The sequence below is a fragment of the Aspergillus campestris genome, assembly GCF_002847485.1.
Source record: "Aspergillus campestris IBT 28561 chromosome Unknown P168scaffold_2, whole genome shotgun sequence".
NCBI lineage: Eukaryota > Fungi > Ascomycota > Eurotiomycetes > Eurotiales > Aspergillaceae > Aspergillus > Aspergillus campestris.
In genome coordinates, this window is record NW_020194337.1 from 755839 (window position 1) to 774051 (window position 18213).

At 55.6% G+C, this 18213-nt stretch overlaps 8 protein-coding genes across 8 annotated transcripts; 4 read left to right on the forward strand and 4 right to left on the reverse strand.

The window, feature by feature from the left end:
• Nucleotides 1-79: 79 nt before the first annotated feature.
• Nucleotides 80-2125, reverse strand: P168DRAFT_287650 (uncharacterized protein). Its single transcript, XM_024836621.1, has 3 exons — nucleotides 1731-2125; nucleotides 563-1647; nucleotides 80-518 (listed from the first exon to the last, which is right to left on the reverse strand). The coding sequence occupies exons 1-3, from the start codon at nucleotides 2009-2011 to the stop codon at nucleotides 238-240; spliced, it is 1647 nt and encodes a 548-aa protein (XP_024695747.1). The 5' UTR covers nucleotides 2012-2125; the 3' UTR covers nucleotides 80-237.
• Nucleotides 2126-2628: 503 nt separating this feature from the next.
• Nucleotides 2629-3902, forward strand: P168DRAFT_231367 (threonine aldolase GLY1; the record flags this gene model as incomplete). Its single annotated transcript, XM_024833278.1, has 3 exons — nucleotides 2629-2698; nucleotides 2775-3728; nucleotides 3796-3902. The coding sequence occupies 3 exons, from the start codon at nucleotides 2629-2631 to the stop codon at nucleotides 3900-3902; spliced, it is 1131 nt and encodes a 376-aa protein (XP_024695748.1).
• A 1114-nt stretch (nucleotides 3903-5016) lies between these two features.
• Nucleotides 5017-8408, forward strand: P168DRAFT_248258 (kinase-like protein; the record flags this gene model as incomplete). The annotated part of the gene is made up of 3 exons (XM_024834112.1): nucleotides 5017-5901; nucleotides 5957-6357; nucleotides 6405-8408. 3 exons carry the CDS (start codon nucleotides 5017-5019, stop codon nucleotides 8149-8151), a joined length of 3033 nt encoding a protein of 1010 aa, XP_024695749.1. The 3' UTR covers nucleotides 8152-8408.
• A 1090-nt stretch (nucleotides 8409-9498) lies between these two features.
• P168DRAFT_302134 (putative alpha-1,6-mannosyltransferase subunit) lies at nucleotides 9499-12320 on the forward strand. Its single transcript, XM_024838623.1, has 6 exons — nucleotides 9499-10178; nucleotides 10229-10514; nucleotides 10561-11156; nucleotides 11403-11433; nucleotides 11595-11929; nucleotides 12162-12320. Exons 1-6 carry the CDS (start codon nucleotides 9740-9742, stop codon nucleotides 12239-12241), a joined length of 1767 nt encoding a protein of 588 aa, XP_024695750.1. The 5' UTR covers nucleotides 9499-9739; the 3' UTR covers nucleotides 12242-12320.
• Nucleotides 12290-12908, reverse strand: P168DRAFT_287655 (pH-signaling protein PalC). Its single transcript, XM_024836622.1, has 2 exons — nucleotides 12862-12908; nucleotides 12290-12801 (listed from the first exon to the last, which is right to left on the reverse strand). The coding sequence occupies exons 1-2, from the start codon at nucleotides 12895-12897 to the stop codon at nucleotides 12550-12552; spliced, it is 288 nt and encodes a 95-aa protein (XP_024695751.1). The 5' UTR covers nucleotides 12898-12908; the 3' UTR covers nucleotides 12290-12549.
• Nucleotides 12909-14325: 1417 nt separating this feature from the next.
• Nucleotides 14326-15519, reverse strand: P168DRAFT_287656 (Bromodomain associated domain protein). Its single transcript, XM_024836623.1, has one exon. The coding sequence runs from the start codon at nucleotides 15409-15411 to the stop codon at nucleotides 14761-14763; it is 651 nt and encodes a 216-aa protein (XP_024695752.1). The 5' UTR covers nucleotides 15412-15519; the 3' UTR covers nucleotides 14326-14760.
• A 189-nt stretch (nucleotides 15520-15708) lies between these two features.
• P168DRAFT_279152 (transcription initiation factor TFIID subunit 7 family protein) lies at nucleotides 15709-17169 on the forward strand (the record flags this gene model as incomplete). Its single annotated transcript, XM_024835757.1, has 1 exon — nucleotides 15709-17169. The coding sequence occupies one exon, from the start codon at nucleotides 15709-15711 to the stop codon at nucleotides 17167-17169; it is 1461 nt and encodes a 486-aa protein (XP_024695753.1).
• On the reverse strand, nucleotides 17168-18050 carry P168DRAFT_287657 (uncharacterized protein). Its single transcript, XM_024836624.1, has one exon. It carries the CDS (start codon nucleotides 17960-17962, stop codon nucleotides 17336-17338), a length of 627 nt encoding a protein of 208 aa, XP_024695754.1. The 5' UTR covers nucleotides 17963-18050; the 3' UTR covers nucleotides 17168-17335.
• Nucleotides 18051-18213: the final 163 nt, after the last annotated feature.

An 18213-nucleotide genomic window follows, 5' to 3' on the forward strand; every position in this document is an offset into this window, starting at 1 on the left:
ATCGGATTTACCGTTGTTCCCCGATCGTTACGGTACCGAACATGACTCATCTGATTGATACGCTGGGTTATCTTTAGGTCTTCATGAGTCAAAAAAATAAATTAAACGAACGGATAGGAAAGTTAGAAAGAAAGGAACAAAGAATGAAGGATGTAAAGGAGAAGATCCAGCAGATCCCCCAATAAAAATACAAGAATCGAATCAACTAAATAATACAGTTCAAGAATGGCAATTCCATCACCGAGCCTCCCCCGTCTCCATCGCTTCTTCCCGTTGCATAGCCAATCGTACCATCAGATCCCGCTGGGCCATTTGTGACTTGCGCCGTTCGTGAGTCCCGTCCTTGTGCTGGACATTATCCGGAGCACTGCTCCGTTTCGTACCCGACGGGTTCTCCTTGCTCGATTCGCTCGGTGGTTGGGTTGCGTTCCCATCTCGATCCTGATCGCTGCTCCCTGGAGTCTGCGCCATGTCCTGCTCGAATGAGTTCTTGGCTCCGAGGCGGGTAGATGAGAGTTCTCGTTGCGATGGCGGCCGTGAGCGGTTACGAAGGCCCGGGGACGCCCGGGTCGCGTATTTCGCTGGTCAGGGCTCGTGTTCAGCGGCACACGTTCTCCCTGGCTGCCGGGGCCGCTGGTCTCCGTCGAAGCGGCAGGCTTGGAAGTCTCGGGTGTGTCTTTTGGTGTCGGGTTGAGCGATTTCCGGGGCCGGCCGACCTTTCTCTCGGGGTTTGTGTTGGATGGGGGCCGGTCCGCCGGTTGGCTCAGACGCGGTCGTTTGGCTACCGGTTGGGCCTGTTGAGGGCTCGAGGCTATGTGGTTGCTCTCATGGTGTCTATTGTCTGCATGTGTGGTCCGGCCAACTTCAATGCGGAACTCGGTGGTTTCTTGTGGTTGTTGGGGTTCTTGCGCTGCCGTGGACGCCTGGGGAGGGACCCTCATCGGAGGCGCCTGTGGAGTGGCCAACGAAAACCCCGTCATGCTGTCTTCGTCGTCGTCATCATTATCATCGAAAGAATCGGCAATGGGTTGCGTATGGCCACTTGAGAATGCCTCTGGCCAGCCACGCTTCCTGCCTGCTTGAAGGAGCCCCGGACTTCGCACTTCTGGCAGCATTTCTTCGACACTAGGCACGGGGACCAGGTGTCGTGTGGCTTGTTCCTCCATATACCGGTTCTTCAGTTTCAGTGCCTCATTTTCCAGTTTCAATTTGTCATTCTCATCCGATTTGTTCCTCAGTTCCTTCAATACTGTCGCGATCATGCTGAAGTCGTTGCCCGGGAGCATCCCTAGCTCGGGAGACCGACCGGGAGTATTGAGTTCGATTCGAAGCGCCGTGAATGCGCCTTTCAACTCGGACATGGTATCGTGGAGGTTGATGACGGAACTCGAGATATGGTCAAGGCTTAGGCCCTGGTGTTGGATCTGCTGCTCGACCGACAAGCTGTTGTAGTAATCGAGTTCGGCGGAGCCAGTCGGTATCAACGCCCCTGCTTGACTCGACTGTCGATCGCGTTTGGCGCCTGAATCTTTCGGTGTCGGATGAAGGAGTTGTTCGAGAGCCCCGTCCTTGAACATGGGCTCGACCGTGCGCATCGTGACGATTTCTCTAAACGATACCTTGGACATTTTCCAAAGGATATTCGGACTAGACGGGTTAGTCTGCTGTATCGATATCGACGCAACGAAGCGCCCCAACCGCAGATAAGAAAGGGCACAAAATCCACTCACCCATTGTCCAGTTCTGATAACACCCCCAGCCTCTGCTGACACAGCTTGCAGGACACATCCTGTAAAATTCGGCCCCGCAGGATACTCAAATCCGATGACTGGGGAATCTGTTTCTTCTCCGACGAGATAGAGATGCGATGAAGTTCGACGCTCAACCAGCCTGCCGCCACCGAGTACGAGTTGGACAACTTCGCCCACTCATTCTCCAAAGCGGCAAGAGAACTGGAGCAGCGCGAGCACTGACACAAGATCGCCGGACGAGTGAGTCTCGAGAGATCCATCTTGTAGACGACCTAACAATTCACAAACGATCGAAACCCGCGATGGGGGGCTCTGCTAGGTAAACGACGCCACCTTAACGGTTTTCGACAGGGGAAAGGGGGGGGAAAAGATCTCAGTCCACAGAGGGCATGCCAGGTCGAAGCGCAAAGTCTCCCGCCCGCAAAAGTCTAGAGGGATCTCGACTGCTGACTGATCCGTCAGTGCGGCCACGATGACTGAGATTGACGGTCACTTTACCTGATTCGGGCGCATCGTCTCGAGCCACACGCGTTTCAGTTTCGTCATAGTATGACCTGTACCCTGTTCCGGTGTATTATCGAGTATTGTCGGAACTTACCAGATTGAAACTAACTGGACTGCGTTAGTGGATTTATTAGGATTTAGGGCGACGTTGTTTGGGATCCCGGTTAGTCATCCCCCGCACCCGGGCGGTGTTTTTCGGTATCGGCCTTGGGGGAGTTACTGTTGGTGGCTTGCATCTATATCCCCAGTCTTTGGATAGCGGCCAATCTCCATGCGACGCTCTCCCTGCACGCTCCTTCGATCGGTCTCTCTGAACTGGTCGGCTGTGCCAATTCGAAGAGTGTCCTTGTCGTCTAGAATCGCCGTCGCAAACATGTCAACAGCGGGGGCAAGAAAGAGTAACACCTGGCAGGGTGCGGGGGCTGCCGAATTTGATCTCCGGAGTGCGTATAATCCAAAAACCTCCCCTCGATGGGCCTACGCGATTCTCAGAGGATACTGAATGGTACGGTAAACCAGGCGACACGATGACCAAGCCGACCCCGTCCATGCTCGAAGCCATCTGTCAGACCACCCTTCTGGACGATGTCTTCAACGAGGACCCCGTCACGCAGGACCTCCAGACTTATGTCGCGAAGCGAACCAACCATGAGGATGCGCTGCTGGTCATGTCCGGGACCATGGGCAATCAAGTGGCAATTCGGACCCATCTCGTGCAGCCCCCCTACTCCGTCCTTTGCGACCATCGATCGCATATCGTGTGCTACGAAGCGGGCGGCGTGAGTTCCCTCACCGGCGCAATGGTCCAGTGTGTCATTCCGAAGAACGGCGTCCATCTCACGCTCGAGGATATCCAAGCGCGCGCCGTTCTCGACGACGACATCCACCACTGCCCGACGAAGCTGATCAGCCTGGAAAACACCCTGGACGGCATGATCATGCCGCTGGCGGAGGCGCGTCGGATCACGGAATGGGCGCATGCCAACGATATCAAGGTCCACCTGGACGGGGCGCGGCTTTGGGAGGCTGCGGTGTCGGGGGCCGGGAGTCTCTCCGAGTACACTAGCCTGTTTGACAGCGTGAGCCTGTGTTTCTCCAAGGGACTCGGCGCCCCGATCGGTAGTATCATTGTCGGGTCGAAGGAGTTTATCAAAAAGGCGCGGTGGTTCCGCAAGTCCATTGGGGGTGGGGTCCGGCAAGCGGGTGTGCTCGCGGCTGCCGCCCGAGTGGCCGTCGAGGAGACGTTTGGGCCGGGTCCTAGCGGCGAAGGGGGGAAGCTTGTAGAGACACACGCCCGCGCCAAACGGGTCGCCGACATGTGGACGAGCCGTGGGGGAAAGCTGGCCCATCCCGTACAGACGAACATGGTCTGGTTGGATCTGGAGTCGTCTGGGTTAGGACCCAATGATCTTGCCGAAATTGCCAAGGACCAAGGCCTCCAATTACTAGGAGGTCGGATCGTCGTCCACTACCGTAAGTCGCCCCCAGTTTTGTTTGTTCGCGCATGGATACCTATGGTAAATCTTCTGACTCGTCACAGAGGTCTCCGAGGAGGCGATTGCCCGCCTTGAGCGGGCGTTTGATGCCGCCATGAGTGGGAAGTATCACGGTAGCGCTGACCTGAGCAAACCTTACGGAACCAAGTAAATAGACAAAGCCACATAGTACGCAAAACCTACCGTAGTTCCTTCACCATTCAACCTCATTGTCCTTAAAGTTAAACCCCTGTAGCCATAGAAGTCCACCGGCTGTCCCACGGATCCTTCCCGGCGGCCAAGCCCGACACCGCGTCGATGCCTGATTGCTGCCTGGGGCGATCCAGCTGAACCATTTTCTCCTCCGCAGTTCATCCGCTTTTGCTTGTTTGTTTCTCGGACGACGAAACCCTCGACTGGACAAATCTCTGTCGCGTCTGCCCCGTTGCCCGGCTCTTCCCGTCAAGCAACGATCATTGCAGCAGTCACATCCACGGGTGATCTTTGCAGTGTCATGGTTTGATGGGGAGCTCGCCATCTGTGTAAGTTACCTCCACCGTCGTTGGCTACACAGCCTGCTCAGTGAATGGACAGTGGTACCTGGACTTGACTAATCATCTCTTATCGTTTAGACATAGTGACCCTTACTTCCTCAATACATCGCTGTCCATATTCTCTTCTGCCCCTGTCATTCCTTGATTCAATGCCCCTGCACCGACGCCTGGTTCCCGGGGTTCGAGGTTGCGCGTGACTGGTTCCTGTTACAGCTGGAATCGCTCAGCCTTGTCATAAGATATTCATTCCGTCGCCTGATATCCAACTACGATCGTCGGGTTCCCAATCGATCCATCGTTGATCGGTATCCATCCTACTGTTCCTAGAATTCATACTACTCGTTCCTACTTGGCACTCTTGCCGTGGTCCGTTCGAAATCAAAGCGGAAGCGGGAGTGTTGTCGAAACTTGAACTGCCACCACTCTTCTTGGTACCTTGGTGTTTGCGTTGGGGTTTGGCAAGGTGCGACTGTTTTTGCCCTTGTGCTTGCCCTGGTGTGCAGTGAATACGTCACGGGTGCTGAGAGCTAACTCTGGTTAGGCGCATGTGATGGAATTGAGTTAGTTGTCGTATTGGTTATCCAGGCACTCATCTCCACAAAGCGGCATACATCTCCTAGGTCTTTCGCTGTACCCAGTAGCCGTGTCTCCATTGCTTTTTTTTTTTTTTTTTTTTTTTGTCTTTTTATTGTTTAATCTCCTTGTCGAGGTCCATCGGCATCATCAGGGCTGATGGAGGCGACCCAAGAGTCGACTCAGCCATGCACGGACCCGCGTCGTATGGGGTACAACAACTCCGGGCTAGTGGAGGAGGACGTGTCGGACATTATCTGTATCCTGCACCCGAATTCCCCTGCGGCGCATGATGCGGTGTCCAAGACGGCTCTTTTCGCCCCGCAACATATCCTGCAGAGGGACGAGCTGGAGTATGAGCGCAACGACACCCCGGCTTTGGACCTTGCTCTGAGGCTTTCGTCCCCGGTCAAGAATCTTAGCGCGGGGTTCTGCTTCGGGCGCAATCGGGAACGCTGCGACTTACTGCTCGCTTCTGATCCGAAGTTGACGCGGGTCTCCAACGTACACTTTCGCATCTATCTCACTGAGGATGGCATCCTCATGCTCGAAGACCTCTCCACTAACGGCACCATTGTAGACAACTGTCGTCTCCGCAGAGTTCAGAGAGAAAACAGTCGCATGCTTACTGGTGGCTCTGTTATACAAGTGCTGAGCGGCGACCAGGTTTCAGTGGAGGTCAGGTTTGTGGTTCGCTTTCCCTCGCGGGACGGACATGTCATGCAGTATACCGAGAATATGCTGCGGTACTTTGAGCGCATCCAGAAGTGTCAGACCGGTACTGTGCAGCCAAGGACGCGTCAGGCATCGGTGCAGCCGGTCCTGCAGTGGAATTCATACGGCATGCACTGGACGGGGGGATCGATGTACAATGTGACGGGCCAGGTAGGAAAGGGTGCCTTTGCCACGGTCTACAAACTCGCCACCAAGCAGCACGGTATGGTCTATGCGGCGAAAGAGCTGGACAAGCGGAAGTTCATGAAGAATGGCATTTTGGATCAGAAGGTGGATAACGAGATGAAGATCATGCGAGATCTCAGACACGTGAGTAGCTGGTTTGTGCGGACTATGTCGCGGATGTTGATGCTGATTTTACTAGCCTAACATCGTCCAATACGTCGACCATCACGAACACGACCGGTGGATCTACATCATTATGGAGTATGTCCCCGCTGGGGAGCTGTCCACTTACCTAGGGTCCCATGGCAAAATCCCCGAGGACATGGTGCGCACCATCGCACGGCAGATCCTCCATGCGCTCCAGTATCTTCACCGACGCAAGATCACCCATCGAGACATCAAGCCGGACAACATCTTGATTGCGTCCTTGGATCCCCTTCGAGTCAAGTTGTCGGATTTTGGTCTGTCCAAGGTAGTCCAGGAGGAGACGTTCCTGAAGACCTTCTGTGGAACGTTGTTGTACTGCGCCCCGGAAGTATACCCCGAATACGAGACGTATCGCCGGGGTGAGGCGAGAAAGAGGCGCCGATTGGGTGACCCGTAAGTCTCCATGCCTGTCGGTAGAATCCCCGCTCACTGACCGCCAGGCCCCCGAGAACTTCGCCGTACGACCAATCCGTGGATATGTGGTCGTTCGGTGCCGTGCTCTACCACATCCTCGCGGGGGTGCCCCCGTACATAGGACGCGGGGATGACAGAGGCGCCCAGATGTTGCGAAACATCATGACGTCGGACGCAGACTTTAATATTCTCCATCACGCCGGTGTATCGGATGCGGGCATTGATTTTGTCGCTCGACTTCTGAACCGAGATCCTCATGCACGCCCGAAGGAGAGGGAATGCTTCCGCCACCCGTGGATTGTCGACGTACCGGACGTGGACGAGTACGAGGACGACGGGGTATCCAGTGGTCCGGATGGTCTCTCAGACATCGGAGAAGACATCGAGGACGAAGAACTGGATGCGTCGCAGCTCTCAATCGAAGATAAGCTCGACGCACAGGATGCCGAGGATGGAGATGGGCTAGCCCAGTCCAAACGACCTCGGATTGACTACCCACCCGTCGAGATCCGCTATCCTTCTCTCCCCAACTTTGAGAGCGTACGGGAGGGTCAGCCGCCGTCAGACTCTACCCCCAAACGCCTCTTTGGCGAGATCAACCCGGCTGCGCTACCCAGCTCGCACGCCCTGGGGGCCAACCTAGATGCTTATGAAGATGACAACTTCAGCATCCATGACTTTGTTTCCTCAACCGGTGAGTCGATGATCAGCGACGGCTTCAGCCTCAACTCCATCATGTCCCTTCCGGAGAACCCCGTGGCGGGATCCGCACCGAGTTTGATGGGCGCTGAGAACATGGTTGGACAGCTGAACATGAACTCCACGTGGCACCCTGGAATCTCAACCGCACTCCTCCCCGTCGTTCCAAACCCGAGACAGCGAACTAGTGCGGGCGCTGAGTCGAGCGGCCGTGGTCCGGGGCTGGATAGCCCGCCGGACACCGAGAACGAGACCCCCAAGGCCAGCGCGTTCCGCCGACGCATCGAGCTGCCCCTTCCCGACACCGGGAGCGAACGGTCGAGTCCGGGCCCCGGCACGACGCCGACGGCCCCCCGTGACGTACCCAAGTCAATCCCAGGCGAGGCATTCGACGTCGAGCTCGCCAACACGATCGACGCGAAGACCGGCCAGCAGCTCCCAAACGAGTCCGACAGGGCAGGCTCCACAACCCCTCCGGATCCCGCCCCAGGCCACGTCCCCTTCGGAACGCCGAACATCTACCTCCACCCCAGCCAACCCCGGCCCCTCCTGGGTAAGCTGACGACGCTACCAGGGTCGATCTTCCCCCTAACCATCCAGCTCGAAGACCGCATGACGTCGTGGGGCCGGGGTCCACAAGCCACCGTCTGCTACCCGGACCCGATGGACACGCGCATCCCGGCCTACGCACTAGAAGTAACGTTCTGGACGCCGGCGATCGAAGCGCAGATCGCCTCGGGACGGGACTGGATGACCGTGCCGGGGGTAATGGCCATCCTATCGACCAAGACCCGCAAGTGCATCTGGGTGAACGACACGGAGCTCCGGCGGGGACCGGAGGGGGCGAACGGGCGGGAAGGGTTCCACTACGGCAAGCTCTACTCGGGGGATGTCATCACGATCTACAAGCACCGGAGCAAGTTCCTGAAGCTGCAGTGCGAGTTTTACCACGGGGAGAGTGCGCGTGCGCGGCCCGAGTCCGAGAAGGGGTTCGTTGTGCGCAAGGCGTTGATGGCTAAGGAGACGTCGGCGAATCAGTTGCCTGCGCGGAAGGATCGGGGTACGAAGAAATGAAATTTTTTTTTTTATCTCTCTTTATTTTTTTTTTCTTTATTCCATTTTACTTGATTCATTTCCCCCACATGTATTTTGACTGGAGTTGTTGGATTGATCTGGTGAAGTCAAGTCTACGCATGCTCTCCTCTACCACTGCCGTCTTTAGACGAAAAACAACAAAATAAACCAAGAACCAAAGACAAAAAAGAAGAAAGAAAACAAGTGAGTAATTGGGAAAGGCATAGTTGAGACAGAAGACGGATTGGGATATGCAGATAGGATAGTGAATGGAATTGGCAATGTACAGGTAGTAGGGAAAACCAGGTACACTGTAGTTTTGATACAATAACTATGATATGAATCAACGAATTTATCAAACGATTAGATGAGCTCATCCGTGTTTGAAGTAAAATTCACAGTATAGATTTATACCATCTCTGCTCATTTATTCAAGTCTCACCTGAAGTACAATTTTACTTAAGACCCTACCTACCAAGAATCAAAGTCCTATCGAGAAAGAAAGAGTTACCAAAGCCCTACCAGATGAGAGGACTGTTTCAAAAAGCCCAGCTAGTATTCGACCCACTTTTCCTTCGGACGTGCCATGCTGAATCTGCCGTGAGTGACCGAGTGTGGCCCTGTTCTAAGCACGGAGTCAAAACCGATGCGTAGACTAGACCGGAATAGACCACCAGGACTACTGGGTGGGTCCGTCTTGCGTTTCCCCTGCTTCTTATGACAATTCCATGGTGTTTTTACATTATTTCTACCATTTGTCTATATCTGTAGAACAGATCTGACATTCAGCAGGAAATTAATAGAAAAAACAAATCCCATGATCTCAATCAGTAACAGTGCCAAAGCAAACAAACCCACCAGAGAAAATCATAAAGAGACAACTTAATCAATCCCAGACTAGACCCAGACAGACCCTTACAGACAAACCAGGTTACATTCCCTCCAGCGGGGCAAGAGGGGGGCGCTTTTACAAAAGCCACCGTCGATCCACCAGATCGGCCGTTTTACCATTGTAGTTATTATACTAGTTAGTCCACTGCCGTTTCAGACCTTGTCGGGATTGAGACCCCTGTCGGGGATATTCATACCTAGGTTGGAGGTGGCATGTCTGGATGAAGGGGGGATCGGTAGATATGGGGTAATTATCCTGGATGGGGTTGTTTCATATACCTACCTACTGATCTTGTCGAGCTCTTGAAGGATGTCTCTTGTCGTACCTATCGAGGTAGGGTAGTATAAGTGGAAATGCCTAATAATATCGGATGTCTAGACGTTCCATGGGACGCTTAAGGACACACGTTGGACGGAAACGGGCAAACCCGTTCGCGGTCATTTTTCTCTTCTTTTTCCTAATTTCTCTTTTGAATTCTTAATTTTAATCTGACGGTGACTTTGGTTCCTTTTTCAGTTTGAGGTGAACCTGAGGCAGCACATGATAGATCCCTTCCGTCATTCCTGCTTTTCCCCTCCCTTCTTTCACTTCCTCTCTTGTCTCGATCTTCAACTACTCTTTACATTCCATACACCCTCTTCTACTGCGCATTCCTAGCGGACTTCACCTTCACCTACCCTATCTCACCAACTCACCATGTCCTCCGGATCCCCCTCCCCCCGTCCCGACGGAGGAAGAGGCTGGTCCACCCCATCCCTCACGCCCCACAGCGGCCGCTCAACACCACGCAGCAGCGAGCTCCTCACCCCCGCCAGCGTATCGAGCAACATCTCCTGGGCATCCGCAAAGGCCAAGAGCGAAGAGGTCCGCGGGTATCCGTCCTTCGCGACGCGCAACAACGGCTTCTTTTCGCGCTCGAAGCGCCAGATCTCCGCCACCCTGCCGCGGTGGCGGTCACCTTCGGGATACGACGACTATGCGGAGAAGGATGAGAAGGGCGTGTATCCGTATTATGGGGCGGGTAGACGTGGGTGTTCGCCGTTTGGGTCGGGGAGGAGTGTGCTGAGACGGAAGAGGATGAGGTTGTTTGTGGTGATGTTGTTGGGATTGATTGGGTATTTGTATATGTGGAGTGGTATGTATTGCCTATATCCTTCTCCCGATGGGTCAGGCTAATGGTACTAGCTCTCGTGGAACGGTATCGACGATCGCCCTTCGGGAACGGACGCAAGTTTGTCATCGTCCTCGAGTCCAATATTGAAGGCGGGGTGATGGAGTTGAAGGGCGCGCGCGAGTGGGCCGTCGAGCGCAATAGCATCGCGAATAAGGCCGCGTATGCGAAGCGGTGGGGTTATGACCTGGAGGTCGTCAACATGCTCGCCAAAAAGCGGTACTCGCACGAATGGCGCGAGGGATGGGAGAAGGTCGACATCATCCGGGAGACGATGGGCAAGTATCCGCACGCGGAGTGGTATGTCCCTCTCGAGCGAACTGGTGGATGAAGCTAATAGTGACAGGTTCTGGTGGATCGACCTCAACACCTGGGTCATGGAAGAGTCCTACTCGCTGCAAGACCACCTCTTCAACCGCCTCAGCGACATCACCTACCGCGACATCAACGTCTACAACCCCCTCAACATCAGCCACCCGCCGACAGAGCCCTACCTCGACGAGGTATCCCGCTCCGCCACCGGCGACGGCGACGTCTCCTCCATCAACATGGTCCTTACCCAAGACTGCGGCGGCTTCAACCTCGGCTCCTTCTTCCTGCGGCGCTCGCTGTGGTCCGAGCGCCTGCTCGACAGCTGGTGGGATCCCATCCTATACGAGCAGAAGCACATGCAGTGGGAGCACAAGGAGCAAGACGCGCTCGAAAACTTATACATCAGCCAGCCGTGGGTGCGCAGCAGCACGGCCTTCCTACCCCAGCGGTACGCCAATGCCTTCCCGCCTGGAGCCTGCGGCGCCGGCGGCGATCCCGAAGTACACTACTCCGAGGCGGAGCGGGACTTCGTGGTCAACATGGCCGGGTGCAAATTCGGACGGGACTGCTGGGCGGAGATGCACGAGTATCGCGAGCTCAGCAAGAAGCTGAATCGGACGTGGTGGGAGCGTGTGGGGAGTCGACTGGAGAGTGTTCTTGGACGATTCTTTCCACGGGAAGAGGCGTAGCCTGTATATTGATTTTGGATTATCTGGATTGTTTGGATAGGGTTAATTGTTTGGGCTTGGAGTTTGGATGGATGCATCATGGGTGGGTCAAATAGGCGTTTGTATGGTATTTATTCGATCCTGCTAGGTTAATCCAATTAAGCCTGGTTAATGCCAATTGATGTTTGAATTACTATATTGATCTTAGAAGTAGTGATGCCATCGTCATACACTAGCCGGTTTGTAGTCACGTGAGAGACAGAGTGCTAGATGGCTGACTAAGACGCACAAAGCCAACCCAGCAGACCGCCTTCCAACCCACCAATCAGACCGTCTCAATTGCACAGCGCTCAACCTCACTCTCTTCTCCAACCTCTTGTACCTACAGGACCACCAACAGCTCAACCACAGCAGCGCGCAGCACTCAATTCCACCACACCCTCGACCCGACCCTCACCTCACCTTACCTCAACCGAAACGCCCAAGGCGGAGGAAACGAACGAACGAAAATGCCCACCCCCGAATCGGCCTCCTTCCTCGCGAAAAAGCCCACCGTGGCACCGACGTACGACGGCGTCGACTTCGAGGACAACGTCGCCGTGCACAACGCCCGCGACGCCATCATCCGCGAGCAGTGGGTGCGCAGCATGATGTCGCGGCTGGTGGGCGAGGAGCTGGGCAAGTGTTATCATCGGGAGGGGGTGAACCATATGGAGAAGTGTGGGGTTTTGAGGGGTGAGTCTGATTCTTTTTTTTTCTCTTTCTTTTTGGGTTGGTTGAGTGGCCAATTGCGGATTGCTGGGGTATACGTGTGTATATACACTATGTGTATATGTGTGTGTGTATGGCCGGTTTGGTTGATTGATTAATTGATTGATTGATTGGTGGATGGAGGTGGATATTCGTTCATATCTACCGTCATCCATCTGTCTACCTATCTATAAGAGTGTGTACTAACATATCATAGAAAAATACTTCGAACTGCTCAGCGAGCGCAAGATCAAGGGTTATCTGGGACAGGAGAAGAACGTGTTCGAGAAGGCTTGATTATTCCCTTTCTATCTTATCCTGTGTTTATTGCATTTGTTGGTTGCATTGTATTTTATTTATAAACTTTTTTATTATCACTTCGTGTCCGGTGGTAGATGTTCAGCTGGGGCTTCCTTCCGGTGGATATAGATGCCAATGCTGGTTGAAGTCTTTGGCTGGCAATGGATTGAAGATACCGGTTGCTAGGTACGGCATGGACAGTGTAGTATGTGCTGCTATATTATATTCGATCCGGCCCTTATAGAGCTGTCGGGTTCTATCCAAATAACACCAGGGAACACGGTTTAAAAAATCGAGAGACTATGTCAATAATATGCACTCTCCGTCCGCTCCGGGTACGCCCCCGGCGTGTGCGTCTCTCCCAATCCCTCGTCACCTTCCTCCTCGTCGCTCTCACCACTGATACTCCCGGTATCATCCGGAGGTGCCCGCATTTGCGCCAGCTGCTCGTCGTCCAAAGCCGGCAGCTTGTACGGGCCTGGCGGCGAATGAATGTCACGCCCGGACGGAAGGCTGTTCAGCAGGTCGCTGGACGGGGGAATGAGCTGAGTATTTATCTGCTCTTCATTAGCACATGCCTGGAAACAGGGCGAGTAAGAAGAAAGATGGGGACATACAGTATCATTCATCCTCACCCATTTCACCTCCAACATCTCAATCACCCTCCCCTCCTCCTCCCTCCCCGCATAATCCCCGGCCCCAACTCCCCACTCCTCTCACGACTCCCCCCACCCGCCCCCTTCTCCAACCGTCTCTCCTCCCTCCTCTCCATCCACCCCTGCTTCAACCTATCCAACCCACTCGCCGCCCCCTTCTCCGCCTTCTCCGCCCTATCCTTCTTGCCCGCCGTCCCACCCTGCACCCCCAACGCCCCCCTCGCAGCCCTCAACCAAGCAATCCCCTCCCCAATCCGCCCCGCGAGCTCCGCATCGACGCCGAAAAAGCGACACGCACGCGCGCGCGCCACTCGGCTCAACACCCGCACATACCGCACCAGCCGCTCGTCGACGCCGGCTTTCGCTTTCGCGTGCGCCCCGACGGAGCTCAATCCAGCAGCGGCTTGGTCGGCGTACTCTGCTGCGCGGAGACACAGGCGCGCGAAGAGGTGGGCGCGCACTTTGGGGATTTCGGGCGCGCGCACCATCCAGTCGCGGTCGTTAGGGTTTCGCGCTTGGATGCATGCTGTTACGTAGGAGTCGTCTTTTAGCACGGCGAGGAGGGTCGCTTCTGAGAGGGCTAGGCTGGCGAGGGCGGTTTGGGTCGTGGGGTTTGTGTCGGGTGGTGGGGTGGTGGACGGCAATGTAGGGTTTGAAGGCCACGAGGCGAGGAGGGTGTGCACGGCGCTGGCTTGGAGGAGCGAGCGGGTGGCGGATTGGACGGCGGCGGTGCGTTGGTCGGCTGTGGGGGTGGATACTGCGTAGAGGGTGCGGGTGACGCCTGAGTGGGCGAGTCCGCTGAGGACGTAGCCTAGGGTTGTGAGGACGAAGGCGAGTTCAAAGTCGAGGGTATGGCCGCGGGCGCGCGTGCGGGTTGGTGCTGTTGCTGCTGCGGGGGAGGATAAGGTGGGGCGCCATTCGGGGGCGAGGTCCGCGCGCGGGAGGACGGTGATGAGTTCGCGGGTGCCGCTGGTGGTTTCGATGGGTTTGTCGGCGAGGCCGGCGGAGAGGGCGTGTAGGTAGGGGAGGTAGTCGGTGAGGGCTGTTAGGATGGTGGGCAGGTGGGCGTCTTGTTGGGGCCCGGAGGGAGTTGCTTGTGTGTCTTGAGGGCGACGCGGAGGGCATGGCGGGCGGTGGAGGCGGCTTGGGGGAGAGAGGGATGGGTGGAGGAGGAGAGTGAAGATTGCAGGGAAAGGTGAGAGGTCGTGGGGAGGGTGAAGGGGTAGACCATGGTTGATTTGGGTTGAGGTCGAAGTGAGGGTGAGTGAAGGTGAAGTTGATGGGGAAGATCGGCTGGTTGGCGGCTGATGTCACCGGCCAAGACAGGTCTGATCCACCGTATATCACGGACTTACAATTCTGTTAAGGAACGGTCATATATTGCTCAATAAGGTCGAGTGTATTTCTCGAATCTATTCATGGCTCGTCGGCTCGTTCGTATGTACATCACATTTGAGATCTCTGCTCTGATCTCCCGGCTAGCTCTGTCGAAATCGTAGCGAACCCAAACCCCTCTAGACAACACCCACCATGCTTATCCTCCCCATGGCGTCCCTCAGCCATCAGGTCCTCGATTCTATTCCTCGGGGTATCGATAGTCAATAGTCGTAAAGCGTGAGCCCTCAACGGGTGCTAGATGACTCGCATGGTGACAGCAACCACAGCACGAAATGTATGCCTGTCGCACAGGTCGACCTGCATAGTCGACAGCCATTCGTAGCAAACCGGCGAGTCGTCGCAGTGAGCGAGAGCGTGGCAACGTCTGGCAAAAAACAGACATCATGCAGCCAGCCAGGATCATCCCCACAAGGGGTGAAAAAGGTGAAAGGGAAATAAAAGTCAAGCAATATCCCATCTACCTCACACATCCATCCCCTCCCCATCCGACAGATTACTCGGGGCACTGCTAATCCCCGACGAGTCGTTTTCCAACATATACGGAGCTCGCGATCGAATCTGCGAACCCCATTCTTGAATGCTAGGCACGCCGCCCTCGATCACAATGGGATGTTCGTCGGCGCTCTTCCCCAGCACGGTACCCGCATATCGAGACTCCTCGCCCGTCTTGCTGTGTTTCTTCTTCAGCGCCGTCAAAAAGTCCTCCTTCTCCACGGCGGCCTCGGTGTCGACCATGTCGCCCTCGCTAGGCACGAAGCCGGCAATGCGCCGGATCTCGTGGTTGGCGGGGCCGGTAAACCACGATATGAATGCGTCCAAGCCGCGCATGTCCTCTGATCCCTGCCAGTCCTCCTCCCACTCGCGCAGCTGTGGCCGTAGCGCTCCGGCGTCCTGGAGTGCCTGGTAGATGTCTTCGAGTCCGGGAATCGGGTCGCTGGGGTGCGCGTTGGCGGCGTGGTCTGCGGCGAACGAGGCGAGAATCATCATGTATCGGCCAGCGAGATCGGCCACAGTGTCCAGCACCGATGGCCGTGTCGCGTGGAAGCCGGCGGCTCGAAGGATCTGAATGATTGGGGGGCGTAAGAGGGCGTTGTGCAGGTTGGGGGCGGACATGCTGGTTTGGTGATGAGGTTGGTTGTATTTGTAGCTGAATCGGTAGTATATCTATGAATGGATACACCAAAGGAATTATGAAAGAGCGAAATGGTGAATGAGGAGTTGTTGATGTTTTGCAATGAATGAAGCAAGATTGATCAATGGCGATTGAACGCGGTGACCAAAGGCGGTGTGTGCAGCACCTCTCTCCGCGTCTCTTCCATCTCTTCTCTTCCCTTTCATCTCTTCCTCTCCACACCTCACCGTGACCATCGTCTTGTCCCAGCATTTGCTTGGGGCGTCTTATCTATCACCATGTCAGAATCGCGCCCTCCGATCAAACTCACCTTCGGCAAGAAGAAGGCCGCCGAAGATCCTTCCAAGAACCAACCTCCGCCTCCCTCTCAACCGCCCGCGACCGAGACCCCCCAACGCAAACTGACTCTCAAGATCGCCCGAAAGCCCGAGGAAAATACGCCGAAGGCAGAGACTCCAGACGAAAAACCCAAAAAGAAGAAGCCGGCCAAGAAACGCCCCGCGGACGGACCCGCATCGATCGAAACACCTGCCGCCTCCGTCACCCCATCCGGCCCCAAACGGTTGAAGCTAAACCCGTCCAAAAAGCCCGGCGTCCAGTCGATCCGCATCAAGAACAAGGCCCTCGTGCCCTCGCGCCCGGTAGGGGTAGGCTACGACTCGGAAGCCTCAGACACCGAAGCCGATCCCGCCATCGAGGAGCAGTTCATCCTGCGCATGCTCCCCGGCGAAGACTGCGACCATCTACGACGCTCCATCGCCGAACGACGCTTCGACCGGTCCGAAATCTCCTTCAAGCCGCTGAACCGCGAGGGCCGGCGCGCCATCTTCCGGGTCCGCGACAAACAATACGCCGCCGCGCTGGTCGACCTGCCGTGTATCGTCGAGGGGATGAAGAGCTGGGACCGTCGCGGGTGGTACAAGTCGGCCGACATCTGCCAGATGCTGCTGATTCTCGGCACGGTGGCCAACGACCGTGAGGCGCTGGAGTACCCTTTGCCCGCAGATCTCACCCAGCCGGACGAAAAGACCCTGCAGTATCCACACGGTCTGACGCCGCCGCTGCGGTGGGTGCGCCGGCGCCGATTCCGCGAGCGGGTCAGCACGCGCACGATCGAGCAGGTGGAGAAGGCGGTCGAGGACCTGATCGCGCAGGATGAGGCGGCCGTGGGCTTGCCGCGCTACGAGCTGATCGACAGCGCGTCGCTAAACCGCGCCGAAGGGTTTGTCCAGAACGGAGAATACGACATGGACATGTACGACGACGAGCAGGACGCTGAGGGCGAGGTGGAATACGGCATGGAGGATGGGCTCTTCGGGGACGATATGGAGGACGCCCTCGCGGCGGAGATGGAGGCGGCTCTGGCGGCCGGAGACGAGCCGCCGGCGCCACCCGCACCGACCGACTCCGGGGTGTATCAGGCGGGTACGCCCACAGCCACGAAACCGCCTACCCCAGCCGCGGAGTCGTCCGGCGACGAGAGCGACGGGTCGGACCGAGACGACGGCGACGAGCCCGAGGAGGAATTGGACGACGAGCAGCTGGAGCAGCAGCAGCAGATGCAGCAGCAGCGGGAGGAGATCGCGGAGCTGGAGGCGCTGATCCGGGCGGACACGGCACGATGGCAGACGATGACGAACCATATCCTGCGCGGGAAGCTGGCGACGAAGATCCAAAAGCTGAAGCGGGACTTGGAATTGAAGAAAGTGTCTATTGGAGAGGGGGATGCGGATGCCTGATTATCTGTGCAACATTTACTACGTTTTACTACTTAATGATACCCAATGCATATTTACTTCACTTGAATCAACTAGCACATCAGACTCAACCCTCAACAAACAACAACACTGCCACCCATACATACAACCCACCCGATCCAATCCGATCCATAACATCAAGAAGAAATTAAACAACAGGCGACCCCGTCCCCCTCCTCACAGCCCCCACAACATCCAACCTCTCCTCCTCCAACTTCCTCCGCCTCAGCGCCTCCCTCTCCACACACCCGACATCAGCCCCAGGCGACGACCCCTCCATTCTCTCCCTCAGCACCCGATCATGTTCTCTGCGTTTGCGGCTCATATGCGCCATTAGGTCGTCTTCTTCGTCGTAGCCGTCGCATCCTTCGAGGTGTTCCCTGGGACTGTCATCTTTGATATTGTTGATGTTGTTGTTATTATAGCGGGAATTGTCTTCGACGGCATGCGCAATATAGCCTTCGTTGGGTTGTTGCTCGACGCCGTAGCCTATATTCATGTCGTTTTTGATATCAGCGTTGGTGTTGGCGCTGGAAGCAGTGGTATAGGGCGATGACGAAGAAGAGGGACGGTGGGATGTGTCTTTCGCCGTGTCGATGACAATATCCCCCGCATGCCGAGTCACTTTCCCCCCCTGTCTAGTGAACTGAGACGACTGAGGTTGTTGCTGGTGCGTAGAGAGAATGCGTTGCTCGGCGGGGGTGTGCGAGACGGGGTTGGAGGGCTGGTTGTAGGCGGCTTGTTTGGGGGGTTCGGGGAGTTGTTGGTTTTTCATTTTCTCTTTTACTTTTCTTTTATGTTGTTTTTTATAGAAGAGAAGAAGAATGTCAGTGTTATTTTTTTCTTGTGTTAACAGGATATGGTTGTTGGGAGGGTTATGTAGGACTGGGTTTTGTAGGACTATATACTATGATATCAGGTGACGTCAGTGGTCGGATATTTTACTATGACTATGCAGGTATGCACTAAGCTTGCTTTATATTACTGGAATAGACTAATAATAATAAGTTGTGGGTCAATCTAGTA

Bases quoted from the DNA above. Each gene is read 5' to 3' on its own strand.
- P168DRAFT_287650 (XM_024836621.1), bottom strand. From the start codon at position 2,011: ATGGATCTCTCGAGACTCACTCGTCCGGCGATCTTGTGTCAGTGCTCG. The intron at 1,648-1,730 runs GTGAGTGGATTT...TAACCCGTCTAG, and splicing joins TTATCAGAACTGGACAATGG to TCCGAATATCCTTTGGAAAA. The intron at 519-562 runs GTCCCCGGGCCT...CATCGCAACGAG, and splicing joins GCGAAATACGCGACCCGGGC to AACTCTCATCTACCCGCCTC.
- P168DRAFT_302134 (XM_024838623.1), top strand. From the start codon at position 9,740: ATGTCCTCCGGATCCCCCTCCCCCCGTCCCGACGGAGGAAGAGGCTGG. The intron at 10,515-10,560 runs GTATGTCCCTCT...TAATAGTGACAG, and splicing joins AAGTATCCGCACGCGGAGTG to GTTCTGGTGGATCGACCTCA. The intron at 11,157-11,402 runs GTGTGGGGAGTC...TATTGATCTTAG, and splicing joins GAATCGGACGTGGTGGGAGC to AAGTAGTGATGCCATCGTCA.
- P168DRAFT_287655 (XM_024836622.1), bottom strand. From the start codon at position 12,897: ATGTTGGAGGTGAAATGGGTGAGGATGAATGATACT. The intron at 12,802-12,861 runs GTATGTCCCCAT...AATGAAGAGCAG, and splicing joins GGGTGAGGATGAATGATACT to ATAAATACTCAGCTCATTCC.
- P168DRAFT_287656 (XM_024836623.1), bottom strand. From the start codon at position 15,411: ATGTCCGCCCCCAACCTGCACAACGCCCTCTTACGCCCCCCAATCATT.
- P168DRAFT_287657 (XM_024836624.1), bottom strand. From the start codon at position 17,962: ATGAAAAACCAACAACTCCCCGAACCCCCCAAACAAGCCGCCTACAAC.